Source organism: Chiloscyllium punctatum, chromosome 5, assembly GCF_047496795.1.
Source record: "Chiloscyllium punctatum isolate Juve2018m chromosome 5, sChiPun1.3, whole genome shotgun sequence".
NCBI lineage: Eukaryota > Metazoa > Chordata > Chondrichthyes > Orectolobiformes > Hemiscylliidae > Chiloscyllium > Chiloscyllium punctatum.
The window spans coordinates 85,566,098-85,593,149 of record NC_092743.1 but is presented as its reverse complement, the minus strand read 5'-3'; the positions used below and the strand labels follow the sequence as shown (position 1 = coordinate 85,593,149).

At 43.5% G+C, this 27,052-nt stretch overlaps 1 protein-coding gene across 6 annotated transcripts in view; it reads right to left on the bottom strand.

The window, feature by feature from the left end:
* rttn (rotatin) overlaps positions 1 to 27,052 on the bottom strand; it is a 230,500-nt gene that overhangs the window by 178,943 nt on the left and 24,505 nt on the right. For 5 of the 6 annotated variants that reach the window (XM_072570663.1, XM_072570665.1, XM_072570664.1 and 2 more), the window contains exons 9-11: positions 24,242 to 24,429; positions 6,765 to 6,880; positions 2,736 to 2,906 (exon numbers count right to left, since the gene is read on the bottom strand). In XM_072570663.1, the coding sequence (XP_072426764.1) occupies positions 2,736 to 2,906; positions 6,765 to 6,880; positions 24,242 to 24,429 (475 nt within the window). Of the gene's footprint in view, positions 1 to 2,735; positions 2,907 to 3,715; positions 3,817 to 6,764; positions 6,881 to 24,241; positions 24,430 to 27,052 lie in introns of those variants that run through there. The other variant, XM_072570669.1, reaches the window with a different exon arrangement.

The following is a 27,052-nucleotide window of genomic DNA, read 5'->3' as shown; positions in this document are numbered from 1 at the left end:
CAATTTTCTTTGTTACTTCTTCAAAAAACTCAATCAAGTTTGTGAGACATGATTTCCCACGCACACATCCATGTTGACTATCCCTAATCAGTCCTTGCCTTTTCAAATACATGTACATCCTGTCCCTCAGGATTCCCTCCAACAACTTGCCCACCACTGAGGTCAGGCTCACTGGTCTATAGTTCCCTGGCTTGTCTTTACCACCCTTCATAAACAGTGGCACCTCCAGTCTTGTTTGTCAACCTCCAGTCTTCAGGCACCTCACCTGTGACTATCGATGATACAAATTTCTCAGCAAGAGGCCCAGCAATCACTTCTCTAGCTTCCCACAGAGTTCTCAGGTACACCTGATCAAGTCCTGGGGATTTATCCACGTTAACCATTCCAAGACATCCAGCACTTCCTCCTCTGTAATCTGGACATTTTGAAAGATGTCACTATCTATTTCCCTACAGTCTATATCTTCCATATCCTTTTCCACAGCAAACACTGATGCAAAATATTCATTTAGTATCTCCCCCATTTTCAGTGGCTCCACACAAAGGCCGCCTTGCTGATCTTTGAGAGACCCTATTCTCTAGGAGAAAGTGAGGACTGTAGATGCTGGAGATTAGAGCTTAAAAATGTGTTGCTGGAAAAGCGCAGCAGGTCAGGCAGCATCAAAGAAACAGGAGAATCGACATTTCGGGCATATTCTCTCCCTAGTTACCCTTTTGTCCTTAATATATTTGTAAAACCCCTTTGGATTCTTCTTAATTCTATTTGCCAAAGCTAGCTCATGTCCCCGTTTTGCCCTCCTGATTTCCCTCTTAATTATACTCCTACTTTCTTTATACTTTATAAAGATTCTTTTTAAGGATTCACTCGATCTATCCTGTCTGTGTCTGACATATACTTCCTTCTTTTTCTTAACCAAACCCTCAATTTCTTTAATCATCCAGCATTCCCTATACCTACCAGCCTTCCCTTTCACCCTGACAGGAATATACTTTTTCTGGATTCTCGTTTTCTCATTTCTGAAGGTTTCCGTCCCTTTACCTGCGAACGTCTGCCTCCAATCAGCTTTTGAAAGTTCTTGCCTAATACCGTCAAAATTGGCCTTTCTCCAATTTAGAACTGCAATTTTTAGACCTGGTCTATCCTTTTGCATCATAATTTTAAAACAAATAGAATTATGGTCGCTGGCCCCAAAGTGCTCCCCCACTGACACCTCAGTCATCTGCCCTGCCTTATTTCCCAAGAGTAGGTCAAGGTTTGCACCTTCTCGAGTAGGTACAACCACATACTGAATCAGAAAATTGTCTTGTACACACTTAACAAATTCCTCTCCATCTAAACCTTTAACACTATGGCAGTCCCAGACGATGTTTGGAAAGTTAAAATCCCCTACCATAACTACCCTATTATTCTCACAGATAGCTGTGGAATACATCTAAAAAAATGCTGTTTGGTTCATTCCTTTTTAGTCAAAATCTGGGAGAAAACATCAGCCTGCTTGAACTGATGATTATTTTTTCTCCTGGAAGGACCCATTGGAAATATTAACAATGCACAGACTTTTCCCAGTAGTCACGAAAAAGGTTCAATAACTCTCACAGAGAGCATATCACTCATTGTAGGATTTTACAGTAATTTGAAACAATACAGAATTCTCAAGGTGGCTGCCTCTTTAGTCTCAAGTCCCCTTGCACAAAATCACAATATAAACCTTGATTTTGATCAGCGTGCAATTAATCTGATAGATTGGCAGACCTACATTTAGACTGCCTGGTTTAAAAACGTAACTAGGAAGAGTCAGCCAATATGATACAGGCCTCAATTTATCACTAAAATGCACTGAAGGCATCATGTTGTAATTTTATTCTGCTCTTAGCCTCAGATCAGTGAGCCAATGTTTGGCAGTGGACATTATTTGTTAATACATACACATAATGATACCATGCATAGATCCTAAATGGTGATGACTGTACTTTGAACAGAGGCATTGTGCAGTCCCACTGTGCTGCAGCAAAGGAATTTCAAAGAGGTGAGATTGCTTGAGAATTCTGCACTGTTTCTAGTTCCCACAAAACACATTTTCTGCAGTGAGTGATGTGCCCTCTTCCCAAGAATTACTAAACCTATTTCCTGGGTGTTTTACAGGGAAAACATTCTACGGATTTTATTGGTATTTCCAGAGGTTCACTCAAAGAGGAAATCTGAGATTAGTACAAGTAATATTCTGTCCCATATACCAAGACTAAATAGGAATGATAGTTTGTGAAATGCACTCTTTGTGAATCACCCACAAATATGTAATGTCTATGACCCTCAGGGTTGTAGCTCATCAATATTACGTGAAATAAATCGCTTCAAAATTCTCATCAACTGATATTGCCTAGCGCAGCTCATTATGTCTATTGTGCGTTCTAGTGCTTGCATTCATTGCACTTTTATGTCAGACAGTTTACATGATGAATGGTCAGCTCAGCTGACAATGGTATAAAAGAGGAAGTTATAAATATAGAAAAATGAAAATACACAGGATACAGGATCAATATCTCAATTATTAATATACAGAATAACTATGGCAACCTTCAAACCAACAATGCTCGATAATAGAAAAGTACACATGATGGAAACACAGATCTCATTTGACACAAAGTCCAGTTTTTTTAATCTACTGTAAGTAACAGCTAATCTTTGCGTATAACAACCGCGAATGTTCAATAAAATGTATATAATTATGTTCTCACCTTCTCCACCGGGAGAATTATTTGTAGCAGGCGTACAGTTAATAATGCAATGCTGATAAATGCTAGTCGGTGATGCACTATAGCAGTCTCTGACTCCACTGTAGTAATGCTCATATGGTGATAGTTAAGAGTTTCCCCTAGAGCTCCCAAACTTGCCATCAGGTTGTCCATCTATAAACAGCAGGGATGAAAAATATTATGGCTTCTCATACATCAGTAACATTGACTAACTACTTGCTGCAACAGGTGAACCAGGATCTAATGATTTTCTTAAACAAAACTCAAAAATGCATGGATATCAGCGTGAGGTGGATGAGAAAGGGCCAAATATAAATGTATTAAAAGAAGTAACAATTAAAGCAACTGTTCAAAAACATAGGTCGTTAAATTCAGACAAATCAAAGAGCCATGGACCATTTGGTGCCATGAACTTGAATTGCTCAATTTCAATGCACCCTTGGACTATTGTGTTATCTGATAGGTTCTATAAACTTGAATATTGGTTTCAGGCGCAATCTAATCAAATGTTGAAGAGACTTAATAGAGTAGTTATGACAAACTATTTATTCTGGTCAGAGAATGCTGAAGAACAAGGAAACAATCCGATAATTAGAGCTAGAGCTATTCAGGAACAAAATCAGAAGGGACTTCTTCAAAGAAAGGGTTACTCTTTTACTTTCCTTCAAAAATTCTCATCCAAAATGTTGCTAATTCTAGGACAAATGAGGATTTTAAGACTGAACTAGATGGATTTGGTTAGAATAGGATATCGATGGATATGGAGAAAAGTTGGAAAAATGGAGTAAGGATGCAAATTGGCCATAATTTTATTGGAACGAGGGAACAGGCTGAATAGACTATTCCTGTTCTTATGACCCACTCCTAAATCCTGCACCGGGGTCAGGCTCTTTTTACTCAGATCCTTACTGAATTTTCAGCTTCCCCCAAATCCTCAGATTTAAAATTCTCAGCTTTCTCACCTCATTATTGTGCCATTCCTCTTTCACCAACAGCCTTCAGTCCTAAAACCACCTATGCTCCTACAGCACAGGCCAAACTTGTATTCCTCCCTTTGCTGCACTATGAAAAGCTACGCATTTAGCCTGTAAAATATAGAATATTCTCATTAAGACCTCACTCTCTTTTACTGAATCTCTCTCTCCCACAACCTGGGTCAAAATTCTGGAACTCTCTACCTAACAGCAGTGGGTGCATACTATACACATCCACCGCAACTTCCAAAGGACTGTTCAAGATAGTACAAACAATAAGGCAGTTCACTAATAACTTCCCAAGGGAAAATAGGTGTGGCTAATAAATGCTGGCATCGCGAGGATGCCCACATCCTATATACAAACGAAAAAAGATGCTCTTTATGATGCATTTCCTTGACCAACCCTTCGATCATCCTTCCTAATATTTCCCTCTTTAACTGACTAAACTCATTTAAAACACCTTACTGTTTTTTCCCTGTAATTTCAAATTGCTGTCACTATAATCCTAGTACACCTGTGTTTTTGAATCCTCTTAGCATGGTGCACTTTGAAGCAAACAAAATAAACTAATTCAAATACATGAGCACCACCAGTTGTCCACACTTTCCCTTTATGTAATTTCTAAATTTTATATATATTATCTGGAAGCAAATATATACTGAACATTAACCGCATTTCATCTGGTGCTTATAAAATGGCAAGTTCAAGTACTAAGTATCTAACTCCTGATTTTGTGCTCAAGGCAGTCAGAACCTATGCTGTGCAAGAAATTACTCTGAAATATACTTGTTCTGCTTCCCAAAACAGATCATTTTTTGAAAAGCAGTAAGTAATTACTTTGTATGCCTGTGTAAATCTTTCCTTTACCTGCATAATGAACTGGTAATACAACATACAACAATAACCTGACTTGCTGATATCTGGCAGATCTGTGTTGAGCAGAGACTTTTCTTCCAGAAATGACGGAGACCAGATTTCTAACCAAGCACTGTTCAGGCGCTTATCTGCCAAGATATTTATTAATACAAATGGAAATTGTTTCAGGCACTGAGGAGACATCTTAACATAGTCAGAAAACAGTACAGATTTTTGGTCTGTATTGATGTCTCCATAGCATTGACTTATTCCTGATTTACTACTGCCCTCCACTGGTTAGAGCCAGAATATTCATCAACAGAAAGGGAAGCTGTGAACTAAAAGCTCAATTTGTCCAAATACAGAGGAACCTCGATTGTCCAAATATCAATTATCTGAAGATTTCAAGGTGCCGCATCAGAGAGGTAAGTGTACTGTTTTCAACTGACCTGTACTGAAGAAGTTGTGAAAATGCAGGCAAAAACAAAGAAACACAAGTAACAATGACTGGATATTTTTAAGGAAAGGGTTCTTAAACAGCCTTTTGCTAAAGTAAGTGTTTGACAGCATTCCCAGCACTTTAACCAGGCCGTTCATTTAAATAAAAGGGCCGAGAACGTAAACACATTCACGAGATTGGGCTTCCATCTTTCTGTCGCGAGACCGAGTTCCTAGAAACGGATACTGGAAATGGTCTTGCGATCGTAGCAACTGTTTGGGACCTTGTTTAATGATGGGATTTCATGTGAAGGGTTTAGTTCTTCTCACTTTAACCTGTAATTTGCAGACTGCAAAGGATTAGTTTATTTAAATTGCAGACTTGTTAAAATTATAGATCTAAACAAATTCTCCAATAAAACACAATGCTAAATCAATATAGTTCCCCCTGTTCAAGCTAAAATCAATTATCCAAATAATCAATTATCAGAACAAAATAGTGCCTGCCCATCTCGTTCAGATAATCGAGGTTCCTCTGTAACTGGCTCATAACTATTGTCAGCAAAATTTGCAAATCTTAGACACAATTTGTACTCTGAGAAAAGGACTAAATTTACCGTGCCCCATGGTAAAGCAAAACCCTGCAAAATACTAAACATTGGGAAGAATACAATTTTTATTCAATTTTACTTTATTTTGACTGTGAACAGAATTGAGAAAAAGACTGTTTTACAGTGAAGGCTGAGAAAGGAATTGCTGTATTTTGAAAAAGTAAGCTACTGAAACTTATTGTGCATGGCATTTACACTGTTGCTTTATTCAAGCAGTCGTGAAAGGTCTGTAGATGGGCCAGCTCTGGACCTCTGTCTACAAAGTAAGATTTAGCTGGCAACAAGTTCCTGATTAGTTTGTGGAGTTGTGATCAGCCTGGATGCCAATGACTATCATCTGACAACAACCCATTTGATTGGTTCCTGGGGTAGCTAAACACCCTGCGAGTATGAACAATACCAGCAAGAGACTTCAGACTGGTGAAAAGGCAGATGTTGATTCTCTCTAATAAAATTTAGCCAATTTATTTTCTTCCGGAAGTTGCTGAAAGCTGTTATTTTTAAGTGAACCAGTCCCTCCAGACCTTCAACAAAGATGTAATGTGGTCATTTGTATTATTTATTTGTGCCACAAGGGCAAGGAAAACTGATAAGTTATCATTGATAAATAAAAACAGAAATTTCTGGAGAAACACAGCAGGTCTGAGAGCATCTGAGTAGAGATATTTAGGTAATGTTACAAGTGACCCTTCTCATTCTGAAAAGGGTCACCTGACTCAAACATTAAATCCATTTCCTCATCGCAGATGCTGCCAGACCTGCTATGTTTCTCCAACAATTTCTGTTTTTCTTTCAGATCTTCAATATCCCGAGCTCTTTGTGTTATTTGAGTAACTTAGATCAGTCACTCAGATTGTCTATGGAAAAGAAATTAAGACTATATCCAATCTCAGAGAAACAGTAAGAGCTAGAATAGGTGGCTGAGGGGGCCTGGTCTGAGGTATGCAGTTTCAACTTATTTGTCATATTGGACTCTGTTTACAGACTTAGCCAATAAATTTGATTTATTCAATTCAAAATCTGATGCAAACAAGCTTAAAAATACAAAGAAACAGATAACAACATGCATACAAGTGTACCATGGTCAACTAGCTGAGACAGAAGTCACAGTACATAATGAATAGACTTACTAGCCCTTGTCCCACTAGACAAGCATTATTCCAGAGATCTTGACAGGTTGGTTCATCAAGGAGAAATATCATTTGAAACAACAATTCCAAAGCACACATCATCATCCTTTGATGACCTGCAAAAAGGATTACTACCAACTTAATGTTTGAAAATACAGTATTCAACAGCACAAAAGATCTGTAAACTGAATATATTAAAAGAGATGGATGGCAAAAAGTCGATTGCACCAGGAAATAACAATTCAAGGAACCAGTTTAAGTTTTTTTTCCACAATCCGTCCACAAAATATTTAGATACAATAAGAAAAGAAACGGAAAGCGAAAAGTAGTACAAAGGAACTAGATTTTGGTCAAAACTTAAAATACATCACCACCTCCTGTAGTAAATTACTATCACTTGTGTTTTCTGTAGAAATAACAATATCACTCCATCATATTCTTAAATGACAGTACATTAGACCTTTCACAGAAAGTAGCCCCAGCAATTGGCATATTCCACAGGAAACCAGTTTCAATAAACAGAAATCCTTGCAAATCAAAGTGCTAACTCCAGATGTAAAAATCTGACGTGTAGCATACTTGGAGTTGGACTGAGCTAAGATGATTTATGTTCTTGATATCACCAATTGTTTATTTTTAAATCACTGGCAAACAAATGAGCGTTGGCACAACTATGCCATCATTGAGAGAGGTCTGGCAATGGAAACACCTGACAAAGGGGCTCCCGAGGCAGACTATAATAATGGACCATACTGAACAAGAACTACGTCCCTATATTTCTTCACTTTTCAGAAATTATAAGATAATAATCTCTGCCTTGGTGCCAGCAAAGCTAAAGAGCCGATCATTGACGACAGAAGAAAAGGAGGACACACCCCTGTCGACACCAACAGAGCTGAAGTAGAGGGGATCGACAGTGTCAAGTTCCTGGGAGTGACAAAAACCAACAATCTGTCCTGGACCGTCCACGTAGATGCAACAGTCAAGACGACACAACAATGCCACTTCTTCCTTAGGAAGCTAAGGAACTTCAGCATGTCCACAAGGACTCTCACCAGCTTTTACAGATGCATCAGAGAACGCATTCGACCTGGATGCACCACGGTTTGGTACAGCGACTGCACTGCTTGGGCTGTAAGAAACTACAGAAAGTTGTGAACACAGCCCAGACCACCAGGCAATCCAACCTCCAATCCATTGACTCCATTCACACTTTTCTCTGCCGCGATATCATCTAAGACCCTCCCAGCTTGATGATAATTGCTTCTAACCTCTTCAGTCAAGCAGCAGGTATAAAAGCTCAAACACGCATAGCTAGAGGTCCAAGAACTGCCTCAGATGTAATTACCTCACTAAGCTTAGTTTTCCACGAAGAGAAAGAATTTGGATGCTAATCCAGATAAAATCACGGTAGCAAATTGGCCCTAAATTGAGATTGACTTTCCCTATTTAGGCTGTACCCTACAGTCAGCAATGATCCTGAAGGGACTGATGCATATTTGCCACTCAAGGCCTTAAATGTACACAAATTACCTATATAAAGCATCATAATTTCTATTATGAAACAAAACTAATGGCTACATCTAGGTAAGTCACGATCATAATGGATCACGAAAAAACTAACTACAAATCAAATTGACCAATATGGAGGTTGTCACTGCCATGAAGCATTTTGCTTTTTTCGTTCCATCAAGGCCACAAATTCAAGTCATGCATTTGTGTAATTATACACAACTTTCAAATGGTATCAACTCACAATTTGAAGCTCATTGTTGTAATATTAAATACAGAAATCAACTGCTATACCATCTCAACAATATAACTCAACCCTAATTTCAAAGAGTAATTCCCACACCAGTAATTGGCATTTTCAGATTTCATTGGTCCATATGAGCTTTTAACTGGCCACAGGGAAAGGAATTCCATCAATTCTCAGCTGAATTTAATTCCAGAATCAAACAACAGAATTTTACATCTCCTTTTTACATCTTCCATTTTACTTTGTGGTGGCTCACCACAAGCTGGTTGATCACGTTTTCCACATCTCCTCCAATCGGTCAGCCATTTTACATCGATATCAATTCAGTGTCACCCCACTGGACCTTTCCATATGGTCTCAGACCATTGTCCTTTTGGCATGTTCTGCAAGCAAGCCCTGGTGCCACAGCAATACGTTGGAGGGCTGTTGTTCTGAACTTGTTCTTTATCTTCATTTTATAACTTATTCCAAAAATCTGCCATTCTGAACACTTTGCTTCTCTTTTTTTCGAAGAATTGGAACTTAAGAAGCTGCAGCCAGGACCTTTGTCCCTAAGATGTCACTCTAAGTGGTGACTTGTACAATTTCCATTATGCTCATTTGAGTATGTGACAATAAAGCTCATTCTAGTTCTAACTCTTCCTTCTATCTGCCAAGCCAATTACCACTCATCTCACCACATTTTCTCTGTCTCTCTCTCTCTCTCACTCACACACACTGTCTGTCTCTGCGTGTCTCTCTCTCTCTCACACACACATACTCGCCCCATATATCTCTCTCTGTCTCTCCACCTCTCTGTCACTCCCTCTCTCTCTCTCTCTCTCTATGTCTGTCCGTCTATCTCTCTCTCTGTCGGTCTGTCTCTTGTGTCTCCATCTCTCTCTCTCTCTCTGTCTCTCCACCTCTCTCTCTCTCTCTCTCTCTCTCTCTCTCTGTCTCTCTCTCACACAATCTGTCTGTCCGTCGTCTATCTGTCTGTCTGTCTGTCTCTCTCTCTCTCCCACTGTCTGTCTGTCTTCCTCACCGTCTGTTTCCGTCTCTGTCTCCCTCCCTCTCTCTCTCTCTCTCTCTCCCTCCCCTCGTCTGTCAGTCTCTCTCTCAGTCTCTCCCACTCTCTCTCCCTGTCTCTCTGTCTGTCTGTCTGTCTGTCTCTCTCACACACACACACACACACACACTCTCTCACTATCTCTCTTCCCGTCTCTGTCTCTCTCTGTCTGTCTCGCTCTGTCTCTCCACTTCTCTGTTTCTGTCACACACTCTCTCTCTCTGTCTGCCTCTTTCTGTCTCTGTCTCGCTCAGTCTCACACACACACACACACTCTCTCTCACTCACTGTCTCTGTCTCGTTCTCTCTCTGTCTCTCACACGGTCTGTCTGTCTCTCTCTCTCTCACACACACTGTCTCTGCCTCTCTTTCTTTCTGTCTCTCTCTCACACACTGTCTCTGTCTCTCTCACACCATCTCTCTGTCTCTCATACTGTCTCTCTCTCTCTCTTTCTGTCTCTGTCTCACGATCTCTGTCTCGCTTTCTCTCTCTCTGCCTCTGTCGCTCTCTCTCACTATCTGTGTCTGTCTCTCTCTCTCTCTCTCTGTCTCTGTTTCTCTTTCTGTCTCTCTCTCACACACACTGTCTCTGTATCTCTCTCTCCCACTGTCTCTGTATCTCTCACTCTCTGTCACTGTCTCTGTCTCACTGTGTCGCTGTCTTATCTCTGTCTGTCTGTCTGTCTCTTTCTCCCAATCTGTCTGTCTGTCGGTCTCTGTCTCCGTTAGTCTCAGACTGTCTGTCTGTTTCTCTCTGTCAGTCTCTCTCTCTCACCCTGTCTCTGTCTCTCTTACACACACACACACACATAGAAACTGTGAGAGAGAGAGACTCTCTCTCTTACTGTCTCTGCCCCTCTCGCTCTATCTCTGTCTCTCTCTCGGTTTCTCTCTCTCACTCACCCTCTCTGTCCTGTCTTTCTCGGTCTTTCCCTCTGCCCGGCTCCCTCTCTGTGTCTCACTCTGTCTCTGTCATTCTCTCTCTCTGTCTCTATTCGTCTCTGACTGTCTGCCTGTTTCTCTCTGTCACTCTCTCACACTGTCTCTCTCACACACAGTCTGTCTGTCTCTCTCTCACACGGTCTCTGTCTCTTTCTCTCTCTCCCTCACACACTCTATTTCTTTCTCTGTCCCTCTCACACACTGTCTCCCTCTCTTTGCCTGTCTCTCTCTCTCACTGTCGGTCTCTCTTTCACACTGTCTCTGTCTCTCTCACTCACACACACACACACACACACAGTCCGTCTCTGTCTCTTTCTCTCTCACACACTATCTCTGTCTCTCTCTCTCTCACTCGCTGTCTCTCACTGTCTCTCTCTCACACACTATCTCTGTCTCTCTCTCTCTCACTGTCTCCCTCTCTCTCACACACACAAACACACACACAGTGTCTCCCTTTCTGTCTCTCTCTCACACATCGTATCTGTCTCTCTTACTGTCTCTACCTGTCTCTCTCTCACACTGTCTCAGTCTGTCTCTCTTTTTCTCTCTCTCACTCACACACACAGTCTTTGTCCCTTTCTCTCTCACTCACTGTCTCTCTCTCTCTCTCCCTCCCTCACACTGTCTCTGTCTCGCTTTCTGCCTCTCTCTCTCTCTCACTCAGTCTCTGTCTCTGTCTCTCTCTCTCTCACATAGTCGCGGTCTCTCTTTCGGTCTCTCTCTCACTGTCTCTGTCTATCTTTCTGTCTTTCTCACTGTCTCTGTATCTCTCACACAGTCTGACTCTTTCTGTCATTCTCTCTCACACACACTGTCTGTCTCTCTTTCTGCCTCTCTCTCACACAGTCTCGGTCTGTCTCTGTCTCTCTCACACGGTCTCTGTCTCTTTCTCTCACACTGTCTCTGTTTCTCTCTGTCTCTCTCATACACTGTCTCTATCTCTCTCTCTCTCTCTCTCTCTGTCTTACTCTCTCTCACACACCATCTCTCTCACTGTCTCTCACTCTCGCACACCTCTCTCATACCGTCTCTCTCTCATATTGTCTCGGTATCTCTCTCTCACAGTCTCTGTCTCTGTCTCTCTCTCTCTCTCTCTCACATACATACTGTTTCTGTCTCTCTTTCTGTCTCTGTCTTGCTCTCTCACACTGTCTCTTCATCGCACACTCACTATGTCTCTCTCTCTCTCACAGTCTTTGTCTGTGTCTCTCTCTCTCACGGTCTCTGTCTCTCTTTCTGTCTCTCTCTTTCGCTCTCTCTCTCTCACTGTCTCTGTCTCGCTTTCTCTATCTTTCTCTTTCTGTCTCTGTCGCTCTCTCTCACTGTCGCACACTGTCTGTCTCTCTCTCAGTATCTCTCTCTCACACGGTCTCTGTATCTCTCTATCACATGGTCTCTGGATCTCTCGCTCTCTCTCTCTCTCACACACTGTCTCTGTCTCTCTTTCTGTCTCTGTCTCGCTCTCTCACACACACACACACACACACACACACACACACACACACACACACACACACACACACAGTCTCTCTCTCTCTCTCTCTCTCTCTCTCTCTTCCTGTCTCTCCCTCACCCCGTCTCTGTCTCTCTCTCTCACCCACCCACACACACACAACACACACACACAACCAGTCTGTCCCCCTCTCTCTCACTCACACAGTTTCTATCTCTCTTACGGTCTCTGCCCCTCTCGCTCTGTCTCTCTCTCAGTTTCTCTCTCACTCTGTCCTTCTGTCTTTCTCTGTCCCTCTGCCAGTCTCTCTCTCTCTCTCTCTCTGTGTCTCTGTCTTTCTCTCTCTCTCTCTCTCTCTGTCTCTATTAGTCTCTGACTGTCTGTCTGTTTCTCTCTGTCTGTCTCTCTCGCACAGGCTGTCTCTCTTTCTCTCTCTCTCACACTGTCTCTCTTTCAGTTCTCTCTCACACAGCCTCAGTCTCTCTTTGTCTCTCTTTCACACTGTCTCTCTTTGTCTCTCTCACACACTGTCTCTCTCTCTCTCTCACACTGTCTCAATCACGGTCTCTCTGACACACACTGTCTCTGTCTCTCTTTCTGTCTCTCTCTCTCTGTCTCTATCACTTCCACACTGTCTGTCTGTCTCTCTCTCTCTCTCTCTCTCTCTCTCACACACACACACACACACAGTCTGTCTCTGTCTCTGTCTCTCTCACACTATCTCTGTCTCTCTCTCACACACACTGTCTCTGTCTCTCTCTCTCTCTCTCTCATACTGTCTGTCTCTTTCTGACTCTCTTTCACGCTGTCTCCGTCTCTCTCTCTCACACAGTCTCTCTCTCACTCTCTCTGTCTCTCTTTCTGTCTCTTACACACACAGAGTCCCTGTCTCTTTTTCTCTCACTCACACAGTCTGTCTCTCTTTCTGTCTGTCTCTCTCTCTCTCACACGGTTTCTGTCTCTCTTTATAACACAGTCTCTGTCTCTTGCTCAATCACACTGTCTCTGTCTCACTCTCTGTCTGCCTGTCTCTCTGTGTCGCGGTCTCTCTTTCTGTCTGCCTGTCTCTCTCTGTCAGTCAGTCAGTCAGTCTCTCTCTCTCACACCATCTCTCTCTCTCACTGTCTCTATCTCTCTTGCTGTCTGTCTCACTCTCTCTCACACACTTTCTCTATTTCTCCTTCAGTCTCTCTCTCTCACACACACACTGTCTCTGCCTCTCTTTCTCTGCATCTCTTTCTGTCTCTCTCTCGCTGTCGCTCTCACTGTGTCTCTCTCTTACAGTCTCTGTCTCTCTTTCTCTCCGTCTCTCACACACACACACACAGTTTCTATCTCTCTTACTGTCTCTGCCCCTCTCTCTCACTCTGTCCCTCTGCCCGTCTCCCTCTCTCTCACTGTGTCTCACTGTGCCTCTTCCTTTCTCTCTCTCTCTGTCTGTCTGTCTCTGTCTCTATTTGTCTCTGACGGTCTGTCTGTTTCTCTCTGTCAGTCTCTCTCTCTCTCACACAGTCTCTCTCTTTCTCTCTCTCTCTGTGTCTCTGTCTCTTTCTCTCTCTCCCTCACACGGTCTCTGTCTCTCTCTCTCACACACACGGTCTCTGTCTCTTTCTTTCTCACACGGTCTCTGTCTCTTTCTTTCTCACACGGTCTCTGTGTGTGTGTGTGTGTGTGTGTGTGAGAGACAGAGTCTGTCTGTCTCTTGCTCTCTCACACTATCTGTCTCTCTCTCTCTCTCACTCACTGTCTCTGTCTCTCATTCTGTCTGTCTGTCTCTCTTTCTGACTCTCTTTCACACTGCCTCTGTCTCGCTCTCTCTCTCACACACACACACACACACACATACAGTCTCTGTCTCTCTTACTGTCTCTCTTTCTGTCACTCTCTCGTGCTCTCACAGTCTCTGTCTCTCTCTGTCTCTCTCCCACACTGTCTCAGTCTCTGTGTGTCTCTCTCTCTCTCTCTATCTCACACATAGTCTTTGTCTCTTTCTCTCTCACTCACGGTCTCTCTCTCTCTCTCTCTCTCTCTCCCCCTCACACTGTCTCTGTCTCACTTTCTGCCTCTCTCTCTCGCACACTGTCTCTGTCTCTCTATCTCTCACACAATCTGACTCTCTTTCTGTCATTCTCTCTCTCACAAACACTGTCTGTCTCTCCTTCTGTCTCTCTCTCTCTCACACACACACACTATCTGTGTCTCTCTCTCTCTCTCTCTCTCTCTCACACACACACAGTCTCGGTCTCTTTCTGTCTCTCTCTCACACTGTCTCAATCTCGGTCTCTCTCTCTCACACAGTCTCTTTCTGTCTCTCTCTCTCTCTCTCTCTCATACTGTCTCGGTCTCTCTTTCTCTCTCTCACACACACATACACACACAGTCCCCTGTCTCTTTTTCTCTCACTCACAGTCTGTCTCTCTCTCTCTCACACACGGTGTCTCTTTCTGTTTCTCTCTCTCACACACACACTGTCTATCTCTCTCATACTGTCTCTGTCTCTCTTTTTCACACACACACAGAGTCCCTGTCTCTTTCTCTCTCACTCACACAATCGGTCTCTCTTTCTCTCTCACACAGTTTCTGTCTCTCTTTCAGCCTCTCTCTCTCTCTATCACACAGTCTCTGTCTCTCCCTCAATCACACTGTCTATCTCACTCTCTCTCAGTGTCTCGGTCTCTCTTTCTGTCTGCCTGGTCTCTCTCTGTCGGTCACTCACACACACACACACACACACACACACAGTCTCTGCCTCTCTTTCTAACATGGTCTCTGTCTCTCTCTCTGTTTCACTCTCTCTGTCCTTCATCTTTCTCTGTCTGTCCCTCTGCCCGTCTCCCTCTTACTGTGTCTCTGCCTTTCTCTCTCTATTTGTCTCTGACTGTCTGTTTCTCTCTGTCAGTCTCTCTCTCTCTCACACACACACACACACACACACACACACACACACACACACACACACACACACACACACACACACACACACACACACACACACACACACACACACACAGTCTCTTTCTCTCTCTCCCTCACACTGTCTCTGTTGCTCTCTCTCAAACTGTCTGTCTCTCTCACACACACTGTCTCTGTCTCTCTTTTACACTCTCTCTCTCTCTCTCACACACACAGACACACACATGGTCTGTATCTTGCTCTCTCACACTATCTCTGTCTCTCTCTCTCTCTCTCTCACTCACTGTCTCTGATTCTGTCTGTCTCTCTCTCTCTCACTGCCTGTCTCTCTTTCTGATTCTCTTTCACACTGTCTCAGTCGCTCTTTCTGTCTCTCTCACTCTCTCTCTCTCTCACATACAGTCTCTGTCTCTCTTACTGTCTTTGTCTATCACACAGTCTCGGTCTCTCTTTGTCTCTATCTCACACAGTCTGTCTCTTTCTCGCTCACTCACTGTCTCTCTCTCTCTCTCTCTCTCTCTCTCCCTCACACTGTCTCTGTCTCACATTCTGCCTCTCTCTCTCTCTCACATGGTCTCTGTCTCTCTTTCTGTATGTCTCCCTCTCTCACTATCTGTCTCTCTTTCTCTCTCTCGTGCTCTCACAGTCGCAGTCTCTCTGTCTCTCTATCTCTCACACAGTCTGACTTTCTTTCTGTCATTCTCTCTCACACACTGTCTGTCTCTTTTTGTCTGTCTGTCTCTATCTGACATACACACCATCTGTCTCTCTCTCTCACACTGTCTCCGTCTCTCTTTCTGTCTATTTCTCTCTCTCTCACACACACACACACACAGTGTCTGTCTCTCTCTCTCTCACACATTCTCTGTCTCTCTGTCACTCTCTCGCACTCTCACACTGTCTGTCTCTCTTCCACACTGTCTCAGTCTGTTTCTTTTTCTCTCTCTCTCTCTCTCTCTCACATATACACACACCACACACACACACACACACAGTCTTTGTCTCTTTCTCTCTCACTCACAGTCTCACTCTCTCCCTCACACTGTCTGACTCTCTTTCTGTCATTCTCTCTCACACGGCCTTTCAGTTCTCTCTCACATACAGTCTCTGTCTCTTTCTGTCTCTCTCTCTCTCTCTCTCTCTCACTCTCAATCTCGGTCTCTCTCACACATACTCACTGTCTCTGTCTCTCTCTTTCACACACTATTTCTTTCTCTCTCTCTCATACTGTCTCTGTCTCTCTTTTTCTCTCTCTTACACACGGTGTCTCTGTCTCTCTCTCTCTCTCTCTCTCTCTCTCACACACACACACACGGTTTCTGCCTCTCTCTCTCTCTATCACACAGTCTCTGTCTCTCACTCAATCACACTGTCTCTGTCTCATTCTCTGTCTGCCTGTCTCTCTCACAGTGTCGCGGTCTCTCTTTCTGTCTGCCTGTCTCTCTCTGACACTGTCTCTGTCTCTCTTGCTGTCTGTCTCACTCTCTCTCACACACTCGCTCTGTCTCTCCTTCAGTTTCTCTCTCTCTCTCTCTCTCTCTCTCACACACACACACACACACTGTCTCTGCCTCTCTTTCTAACACGGTCTCTGTCTCTCTCTCTCTCTCTATCGCTCTCACTGTCTCTGTATCTCTCATACAGTCTGACTCTCTTTCTGTCATTCTCACACACACGGCCTGTCTGTCTGTCTCTCTCACTCACTGTCTCTGTCTCTCTTTCTCTCTCACACACACACACACACACACACACACACACACACACACACAGTCTCTCTCTCTCTCTCTCATACTGTCTCTATCTCGCTTTCTTTCTTTCTCTCTCACTCACACAGTCTGTCTCTTTGTCTCTCTCTCTCTCTCATACACACACACACTGTCTCTATTTCTGTCTCCCTCTCTCGCTCACACACACACACTGTCTCTGTCTCACTTTTTGCCTTTGCCTTTCTCTCTCTCTCTCTCTCTCTCTCTCACACACACACACACACACACAGTCTCTGTCTCTCTTTCTGTCTCGCGCTCTCTCACACGGTCTGTCTCACTCTCTGTCTGCCTGTCTCTCTCTCTGTTTCTGTAACTCACTCTCACACACTGTTTCTGCCTCTCTTTCAGTCTCCCTTTCTAACACGATCTCGTTCTCACTCTCTGTCTGTATCTCTCGGTCTCTCTCGCTCTCACACACACTGTCTCTCTTTCTATCTCTCTCGCTCACACTGTCACTCTCACTCATATTGTCTCTGTCTCACTCTGTCTGTCTGTCTCTCTCTCACACAGTCTGACTCTTTCTGTGTTACACACACATTAGACAATAGGTGCAGGAATAGGCTTTTCTGCCCTTCGAGCCTGCACCACCATTCAAGATGATAATGACTGATCATCCTTAATCAGTATCCTGTTCCTGCCTTATCTCCATAACCCTTGATTCCACTATCTTTGACAGCTCTACCCAACTCTTCCTTAAATTAATCCAGAGACTGGGCCTCCACCCTCTGGGACAGAGCATGCCACACAGCTACCACTCTCTGGCTGAAGAAGTCTCTCATAATCTCTGTCCTAAATGGTCTACCCCGTATTTTTAAGCTGTGTCCTCTGGTTCAGCACTCACCCATCAGCGGAAACATGTTTCCTGCCTCCAGAGTGTCCAATCCTTTAATAATCTTATATGTCTCAATCAGATCCCCTCTCAGTCTTCTAAACTCAAGGGTATACAAGCCCAGTCGCTCCAGACTTTCAGTGTAAGGTAATCCCACCATTCCAGGAATTGACCTCGTGAACCTATGCTGCACTCCCTCAATAGCCAGAATGTCTTTCCTCAAATTTGGAGACCAGAACTGCACACAGTACTCCAGGTGTGGTCTCACCAGGGCCCTGTACAGCTGCAGAAGAACCTCTTTGCTTCTATACTCAATCCCTCTTGTTATGAAGGCCAGCATGCTATTAGCCTTCTTCACTACCTGCTGTACCTGCATGCTCACCTTCATTGACTGGTGTACAAGAACACCCAGATCTCTCTGCACTGCCCCTTTACCTAAATTGATTCCATTTAGGTAGTAATCTGCCTTCCTGTTCTTGCCATCAAAGTGGATAACCACACATTTATCCACATTAAACTGCATCTGCCATGCATCTGACCACTCACCTAACTTGTCCAGGTCACCCTGTAATCTCCTAACATCCTCATCACATTTCACCCTGCCACCCAGTTTAGTATCATTAGCAAATTTGCTAATGTTATTACTAATACCATCTTCCATATCATTAACATATATTGTAAAAAGCTGCGGTCCCAGTACTGATCCCTGCGGTACCCCACTGATCACTGCCTGCCATTCCAAAATGGAGCGGTTTATCACTACTCTTTGTTTCCTGTCAGCCAACCAACTTTCAATCCAAGTTAGTACTTTGCCCCCAATACCTGAAGAAGGGCTTATGCCCGAAACGTCGATTCTCCTGCTCCTTGGATGCTGCCTGACCTGCTGCGCTTTTCCAGCAACACATTTTCAGTTCTGATCTCCAGCATCTGCAGTCCTCACTTTCTCCCAAATACCATGCGCCCTAATTTTCCTCACTAACCTCCTATGTGGGACTTTACCAAAAGCTTTCTCTAAGTCCAGGTACACTACATCCACTGGATCTCCCTCGTCCATCTTCCGAGTTACATCCTCAAAAAATTCCAGAAGATTAGTCAAGCATAATTTCCCCTTCATAAATCCATGCTGACTCTGACCTATCCTGTTACTACTATCCAGATGTAATTTCATCCTTTATAATAGACTCCAGTATCTTCCCCAAAACTGAGGTCAGACTAACTGGTCTATAATTTCCTGCTTTCTCTCTCCCACCTTTCTTAAAAAGTGGTACAACATTAGCCATCCTCTAATCCACAGGAACTGATCCCAAATCCATCAAACTCTGGAAGATAATCACCAACGCATCCACGATTTCTAGAGCCACCTCCTTCAGTACCCTGGGATGTAGACCATCAGGCCCCGGGGACTTATCAACCTTCAGACCTAACAGTCTCTCCAACACCAATTCCTGGCAAATATAAATTCCCTTTAGTTCAGGTCCTTCAGCCACTGTTACCTCAGGGAGACTGCTTGTGTCTTCCCCAGTGAACACAGATCTGAAGTACCAATTCAATTCTTCTGCCATTTCTTTGTTCCCCGCAATATATTCCCCTGTTTCTGTCTTCAAGGGCCCAATTTTAATCTTAACCAATTTTTTGCCTTTCACATACCTAAAAAAACTTTTACTATCCTCCCTTCTATTATTGGCCAGTTTACCTTTGTACCTCATTTTTTCTCTGCGTATTTCCTTCTTAGTAATCCTCTGTAGTTCTTTAAAAGCTTCCCAGTCCTCCGTTTCCCCACTTATCTTTGCTACGTTATACTTTTTCTCTTTTAACTTTATATGTTTCTTAACTTCCCTAGTCAGCCACGGCCACCCATGCCTCCTCCTAGGATCTTTCTTCCTCTTTGGAATGAACTGATCCTGCAACTTCTGCATTATACACAGAAATATCTGCCATTGTTCCTCCACTGTCATCCCTGCTAAGACCATTGAACTTTGGCCAGCTCCTCCCTCATTGCTCCATAGTTCCCTTTATTCAACAGAAATATTGTCACTTCCGATTGTACCCTCTCCCTCTCAAATTGCAGATTGAAGCTTATTGTATTATGGTCACTGCTTCCCAATGACTCCTTCACTTCGAGGTCCCTGACCAATTCTGGTTCGTTGCACAATACCAGATCCAGAATTGCCTTCTCCCTGGTCGGCTCCAGCATCAGCTGCTCTAAGAATCCATCTTGGAGGCACTCCACAAAGTCTCTTTCTTGAGGTCCAATACCATCCTGATTCTCCCAGTCTACCTGCATGTTGAAATCCCCCATAACAACTGTAGTAACATCTTTGCGACAGGCCAATTTCAGCTCCTGATTTAACTTATATCCGACATTCAGACTACTGTTTGGGGGCTTGTAGATAACTCCCAAGAGGGTCTTTTTACCCTTAGTATTTCTCAACTCTATTCACACTGATTCTACGTCCCCTGATTCTAGGTCCCCCCGCACAAGGGACTGAATATCATCCTTTACCAACATGGCCACCCCACCCCCTCTGCCCATCAGTCTGTCCTTACAATAGTACGTGTAGCCACTCTGTCTCTCTTTCTGTCTCTCTCTCACACTGTCTCTGTCTGTCTCACTGTTTCTGTTTCACTCTGTCTGTCTGTCTCTCTGTCTGTCAGTCTCTCCATCTCTGTCTTACTGTGTGTCTCTGGTCTGTCTGTCTCTCGCTCACACTGTATGTCTGTCTCTGTATGTTTCACTATCTTTCTCTTTCACTGTCTCGCTCTCTCTGTCTGTCAGTCGCTCTCTCACTATGTCTCTATCTCTGTCTCTCACTCACACTGTCTGTGTCTGTCTCTATCTCTGTCGTGCTCTCTGTTGGTCTATCTGCCTGTCTGTCTCTCTCACACTGTCTCAATGTCGGTCTCTCTCACACACACTGTCTCTGTCTCGCTCTCTCACACAGTTGCGGTCTCTTTTTCTGTCTGTCTCTTTCTATCACACACACAGTCTGTGTCTCACTCTCTCACTGTGTCTGTCTCTCTCTCTCTCTCTCTCTCTCTTTCTCTTTCTCACACACACACACACACACACACACACAGTCTCTGTCTCTCTTTCTGCCTCTTTCTCTCTATCACACAGTCCCTGTCTCTCGCTCTCTCTCACACAGTCTCTTTCCGTCACACTCTCTCTCACACAATCTGTCTCTCTTTCTCTCCCTCTGTCTCACAGTCTCTGTCTCTCGCTCTCTCACACTGTGTGTGTGCGCGTGCGTGCGAGAGAGAGAGACACACACAGAGTGTGAGAGCGCGAGAGGCAGAAAGAGAGACAGAGACTGTGTGTGTGTGTGTGTGAGTGTGAGAGAGAGAGAGAGAGAGAGAAGTGACAGAAGGAGAGACAGATAGAGACAATAAGAGAGATACAGACTGTGTGTGTGAGACAGAGAGAGACAGACACTGTGTGTGAGTGAGAGAGAGAGAGAGAGACACAGTGTGAGAGAGCGAGAAGCAGAAAGAGAGACAGAGACTGTGTGAGTGAGTGAGTGAGAGAGACACAGAGAGAGAGAGAGAGAGAGAGAGAGAGAGAGAGAGAGAGAGAGAGAGAGAGAGAGAGAGAGAGAGAGAGAGACAGAGAGAGAGAGACAGAGAGACTGTCTCTGTCTCTCTTTCTGTCTGTCTCTCACTCACACTGTCACTGTCTCACTCTCTGTCTGTCTGTCAGTGTCTCCCTCTGTCAGTGTCTCCCTAACTCTCTCACTGCATGTCTCTGGTCTGTCTCTCTCTCGCTCACACTGTCTGTCTGTCTGTCTCTGTATGTTTCACAGTCTTTCTTTTTCACTGTCTCGTTCTCTCTGTCTGCCTGTCTCTCTCCCTCACTCACTGTGTGTGTCTCTCTCTCTCTCTCACACTATGTGTCTCTCTGCGTCTCACTCACACCGTCTCTCTCTCGCTCTCTCTCTCTCTCTGTCGTGCCGTCTGTCTGTCTTGCTCTCACTGTCTCTCTCTCTCTCTCTCACTCTCAATGTGTGTGTCTCTTTCTGTCTGTCTCTGTCTTTCTCTCTCTCTGTATGTCAGTCTCACTCTTTCTCTCTCTGTCTGTCTGTCTCAGTCTCTTTCACTCTCTCTCTCACAGTGTGTGTGTGTCTCTCTCTCTCTCTCTCTCTCACTGTCTCTGTCTCTCTGTCTGTCTATCTCTGTCTCGCTCTCTGTCTCCCTCACACTCTCACTGTGTATCTCTCTCTGTTTCACTGTGTCGCGCGCTCTTTCTCCGTCTATCTCCCTCTCTCACAGTGTATGTCTCTCTCACTGTGTCTCTCTCTCTATACAAAAATCTTTAGTCTCATCAATGCCACTAAAATCTTTAATAGCTGCATGATTTGCTGTTTCCTGATTTTATCCTTCCTGGTTTTCTCACATATCTATCATCCATATCTGTCGGTCTGTCTTTTTCTGTCTGTCTTGGTCTTTGGTCTCTCTCTGTCTCTGTCTGCCTGTCTGTCTGTCTCTCTCTCTCTGTCAGTCTCTATCTTGCTCTCTGTCTGCCTGTCTTTCTTTCTGACGCTCTCTCTCTCACTCACTGTCTCTGTCTCACTCAGTCTGTCTGCCTGCCTCTCTCTCTCACTGCGTGTCTCTGGTCTGTCTCTCTCTCACTCACACTGTCTGTTTCACTGCCTTTCTCTTTCACTGTCTTGCTCTCTCTCTGTCTGTCAGTCTCTCTCTCCCTCTCTCTTTGTCTGTCTCTGTCTCTCTCTCTCTCTCTCTCTCTCACACACACTGTCTCAGTCTCTCTCACTCTCACTCACATGGTCTGTCTGTCAGTCTCTCTCACTCTCACTCACATGGTCTGTCTGTCAGTCTCTCTCTCTCTCTCTGTCTCTCTCTGTCTGTCAGTCTCTCTCTCTCTCCCTCGCTCACACTGTGTCTGTCTCTCTCTCACACACTGTCTCTGTCTCTCTCTCACACACTGTCTCTGTCTCTCTCTCTCCCTCTTTCACTGTCTCGCTCTCTGTCTCTCTGTGTGTCAGTCTCTCTCCCTCTGTGCATCTCTCTCTCACTGTGTGTCTCTCTGTCTGTCTCTTTCTCTCGTTCACACCGTCTCTCTCTCTCACTCTCACACACACACACACACACACACACACACACACACACACACACACACACAGTCTCTCTCTCTCTCTCTCTCTCTTAGCCTCTGTCACAGTCTGTCTGTCTCTCTCTCTCGTGTCTCTCTCCACTGACTCACTGTGTGTGTCTGTCTCTCACTCTGTCTGTCTGTCTGTCTGTCTCTCTCTCTCACTATGTGCGTCTCTCTGTCTATCTGTCTCTGTCGCTCGCTCACTCGCTCTCTGTCTCTCTCTCTCTCATCATTCAACTAAAATCTTCAATAACCGCATGATTTGCTGATTCCTGATTTTATCCTTCCTGATTTTCTCACATATCTATCATCCATATATCTGTCGGTCTGTCTTTTTCTGTCTGTCTCGCTCTCTGTCTCTCACACACAGTGTGTGTGTGTGTGTCCCTCTCTGTGTCTCACTGCGTCTCTCTCTCTCTCGGTCTCTGTCTGTCTGTCTTTCTCTCTGCCAGTTTCTATCTCGCTCTCTGTGACTGCCTGTCTCCCTCTTTCTGTGTCTCTGTCTGTCTGTCTCTCTCACCTGTGTGTGTATGACTCTCTCTGTCTCACTGTGTGTCCGTCTCTCTGACTGTCTGTCTGCCTCTCTCTCTCTCACTGTCTCTGTGTGCCTCACTCTCTGTCTGTCTCACTGTCTGTGTATCTATCTCACTGTGTGTCTCTCTCTCTATTTGTCTGTCAGTCTCTCACTCACTCTCTCTATACCAAAACTCTTTGTTCTCATTAATGCTCACAAAATCTTCAATAACCACATGATTTACTGTTTCCTGATTTTCTCACATATCTATCATCCATACCTCACTGGCATCCATTCACTATTCTTCCATTCTTAATATTCCTCAAGTTTCTGAACTATACATCAAAGCAAGTCTCAGAACAATCTGTAGATTCTTTCTTTAACTTTCTGATTTTTTTTAAAACAGTACTACTTCACTTCTTCCAATTACTTGAACCAGATCTTCTAATTACTTAATGTCCATTTGATACTTCTGCCAGCACTGATCCCAGGTACTTGAAAATATTAAACTGCCTCCAATCTCACCTGTAATCTTTCCATTTTCACTCTGATCCTCTTTTCCAGACTCAAACTTACAGTCTACGATCCGTTTTTGGTCTACTGCTTTTCATATCCCAGTCACCCAGGGCTTTCTGCCAGGTACTCCATCACACCTCATTCCCAATACATAGCTTTAACTTCATCTGCAAATGTCACCATCCATGGCACTTCCTTGCTTACCTGCTCAGTAATACAATACAAAATCCTGAAAATATAGTTCACCTTTAAAAACATACTGAGGCAGTTGCTCTCTATCTCCCTGATCTTGCATTCCAAACGTAAACTTACGAGGCTGAACTTGCCATGTCATATGTCCAGAAGGACAAGAGCAAGAGATACATAGGAACACAATCACTTACAAGCTGCCCTTCAAATCACTCAGTATCCTGGCTTGGAACTATTTCCTGTTCCTTAACGGTCATTGGTCAAACCCTGAAGCTTCCTCCAGATTACACTATACACTGTTGATATCCCTACATACCAGGAACTGCACTTGTTCAAGAAAACAGCTCACCGCCATCTTCTCAACGGCAATAAATGCCGGCTTAGTCATGAACAAATAAAAACGTTACTTAGAAGACAAATTTCCACAAGATTCATTACCTGTTCTGAGCAGTGGCACGCCATGTTCCAGTACAGCCACACAGAACTGTGGAAGAGTAAGCTGCTGGAACTGAAGCTCCAAGGAATCCTCACTTTCCATCTCAGGCAGCTCCAAGTTGGCCAAGTCAACAATTGAATGGTTAGACAGTGGACTTCCAGAGTTACTAAACCTCTGAGAACTGCTTGCACTAAAATATACAAAGAGCATTTAGAAACAAAATATATTTGGAGCATCCAATAACTTTCACTCACCAATCCTTCAATAGACAACAGGTAAGGATGATTAGACTGTTAATCACCAATTGCATAACCTTTTTGACAAAGTAACATTCAAAGTGGGTATTAGTAGATGCGACCTGAATTTCCAAAAGAAATCTGACAAAGTACTATATCAAAAGTTGCTGTACAAGTTAAAAGTACATGTTGTAGGATGTAACATATTAGGTTGCATTTATTGCTAACAATACCACTAGGTGGCAGTGACCACACAAAACACAGCTTTAAAATTCACTGTACATAAAAGCTACAATGCAAGATGTGTTCCTGCAATACATCAGAAACTCTTGACTCTCAGCGATGTTCAGAAAGTACACTAAGCGTCACACATCTTGAATATAAGTGGCAAACCAGCAGCAGGGAGGTGGGATAGCCAATAGCAGAACAGCGAATGGTACAGGAGGGCGGCCAACAGGCTGTGTTATGAGGGAAATGGTTATGCTGTTGCATGTCACCATTGTTATTCGCACATGTGTTAGCATTGGTAGCTATCTTGACACTGGTAACATACACTCCAAATATATTAGCTTACCAATCCATTATCCAGGCTAACAAAACAGGACATTTTCAGGCTGGCATGTTGTAACTAGTGGAGTGATTTCAGCTATAAAGAAAAGCTGGTTAGGCTGGGAATTTTTACTCTAGAGTGTAGGAGGTTGAGAGGGGATCTTTGGAAGTTTAGAAAATGATGAGAGGTATACATAGAGTTACTAGTAGTTGTCTTTTCACTAGGACGGTGGATTTAAAGACCGGAGGGGGGGGTCACATATTTAAGGTGAGAGGATAGTAGAAAATCATTTTACAGAGGATGGTTCACGTGTGGAATAAACTTCCTGAAGAAGTGGTGGATGAGGGTAAATTAAAAAGATATTTGGATAAGATCATGAATAGGAAAGGTTTGGACTAAGAGCAGGCGGGTGGGACGAGTTTAGTTTGGAAAAATGGTCAGCATGGACATGTTGGACTGAAGGGTCTGTTTCCATGCTATATCACTCTATGACTCTGAGGGACTGCAGAGATCAGTATGGAGTCTTTAAATATTTCCAATCGATATCACTGACTTGGATACGGGACCCAACGTATAGTAGCTAAATTTGCTGATGACAAGATTGGTAGGAAAGGAAATTGTCAAGACTGAGAGCGAGCCTGGAAAGAGATTGGTTGAATGAGTGGTTGCGTAAATAGGCAAACATTTGACAGATGGCCTAACAGGCCGGTAAATGTGAATTGTCATTTTTTTTAAAAATCAAGAATAGAAACGCAATATATTATCTAAATGGAAAAAGACTGCAGGACTCAGAACTGGTGTGGATTTGCGGACATTCACATGTTCCTGAAAGTTAGGCCTAACTAATAATTAGGAAGGAAATGGAGTATTGGGGTTTACTGAAAGGGGAAGAAATATAGGAGAGTAGAAAAATTTTACTGTAGCTGTGCAGAGCACTGGTGAGACAACATTAAGATAGGTTTCCCTTGTGAGGGAAGGCTATAACTCGGGGACAAATTTAAGAACAAGAGGTCTCATTTTTAAGACAGGTTTTTTTCTTTCTTTCAGACAGTTGTTCTCTTCCCCAAAAGATTGCAAGTTACGTCTGAAATTTATTCAAGGTTGAATTACATAGATTTTTGCTAGACAATGAAGTCATGGGTCATTGCAGGGATAGGGGCAAGCAAGAGACAGAAAAGTGGAGCTGACACCATAACCAGAAAAGCCATGGTCTTATTGAATGGCAGAAGGGACTCGAATGGCCAAATGGCCTACTCCTATTCCGATGTTGCTAAAGATCTCAGTCTCCTAGATTTCATTACAACACCAGGCGAACTGGGCTTCAACGATTTGAAATTCCATGAGATCACAGGTGCAAACATCATCAAAAGGGAAAAGATGAACAGCAAAGACAATTACTAGCCCAAAGCGTGTAGCATAGTATGTGTAGGAGGAAGTCAAAAACCTATATCCTGTCAAAACTAAAGTTACAGTCCAACTAGCATAACATCACTAAACTGAAGTGTTTTCCAAGGAATTAGACTTAGTTTTAGCTTTCCAGAAGAAACATTTAATGACATTTGCTTTAGCTGGACTTGCTCTTGTATCCTTTGGTTGAAGTAATTGTACCCACAAAGTAACAAAGTTCAAGCTGGTAACAATGAAGTGAGGGAAATGGGGCTTCTGCAACCTCAGTGAACAAAGCAAAACAAAAGCGTTTCTCTTGAAACAATGTGAAAGAATTGTGAAATTATTGGAAAGATTGAGAACAAATGCAAGTTAAAAAGCAACAAATTCAATGTCAAATCAAGTACAGGAAAAACAGTGAGAGAAAGATTTCTATTTCTAGTTTTCACAATTAGCTGTGATGGGAAACCAATAATGCAATCAGAGATCATCATCTCAACTGGGATTCAGGCAGTTTAAAATTGTGTGTTTAATGGTAAATCCACAAAACAAACTCAATCATTATCTTCAACTCTGCTTGTTTGTGTTTATTAAGAAAATAAACTATGGCACTTCCTCCAAAGCAGGTATTTTCAACTTGA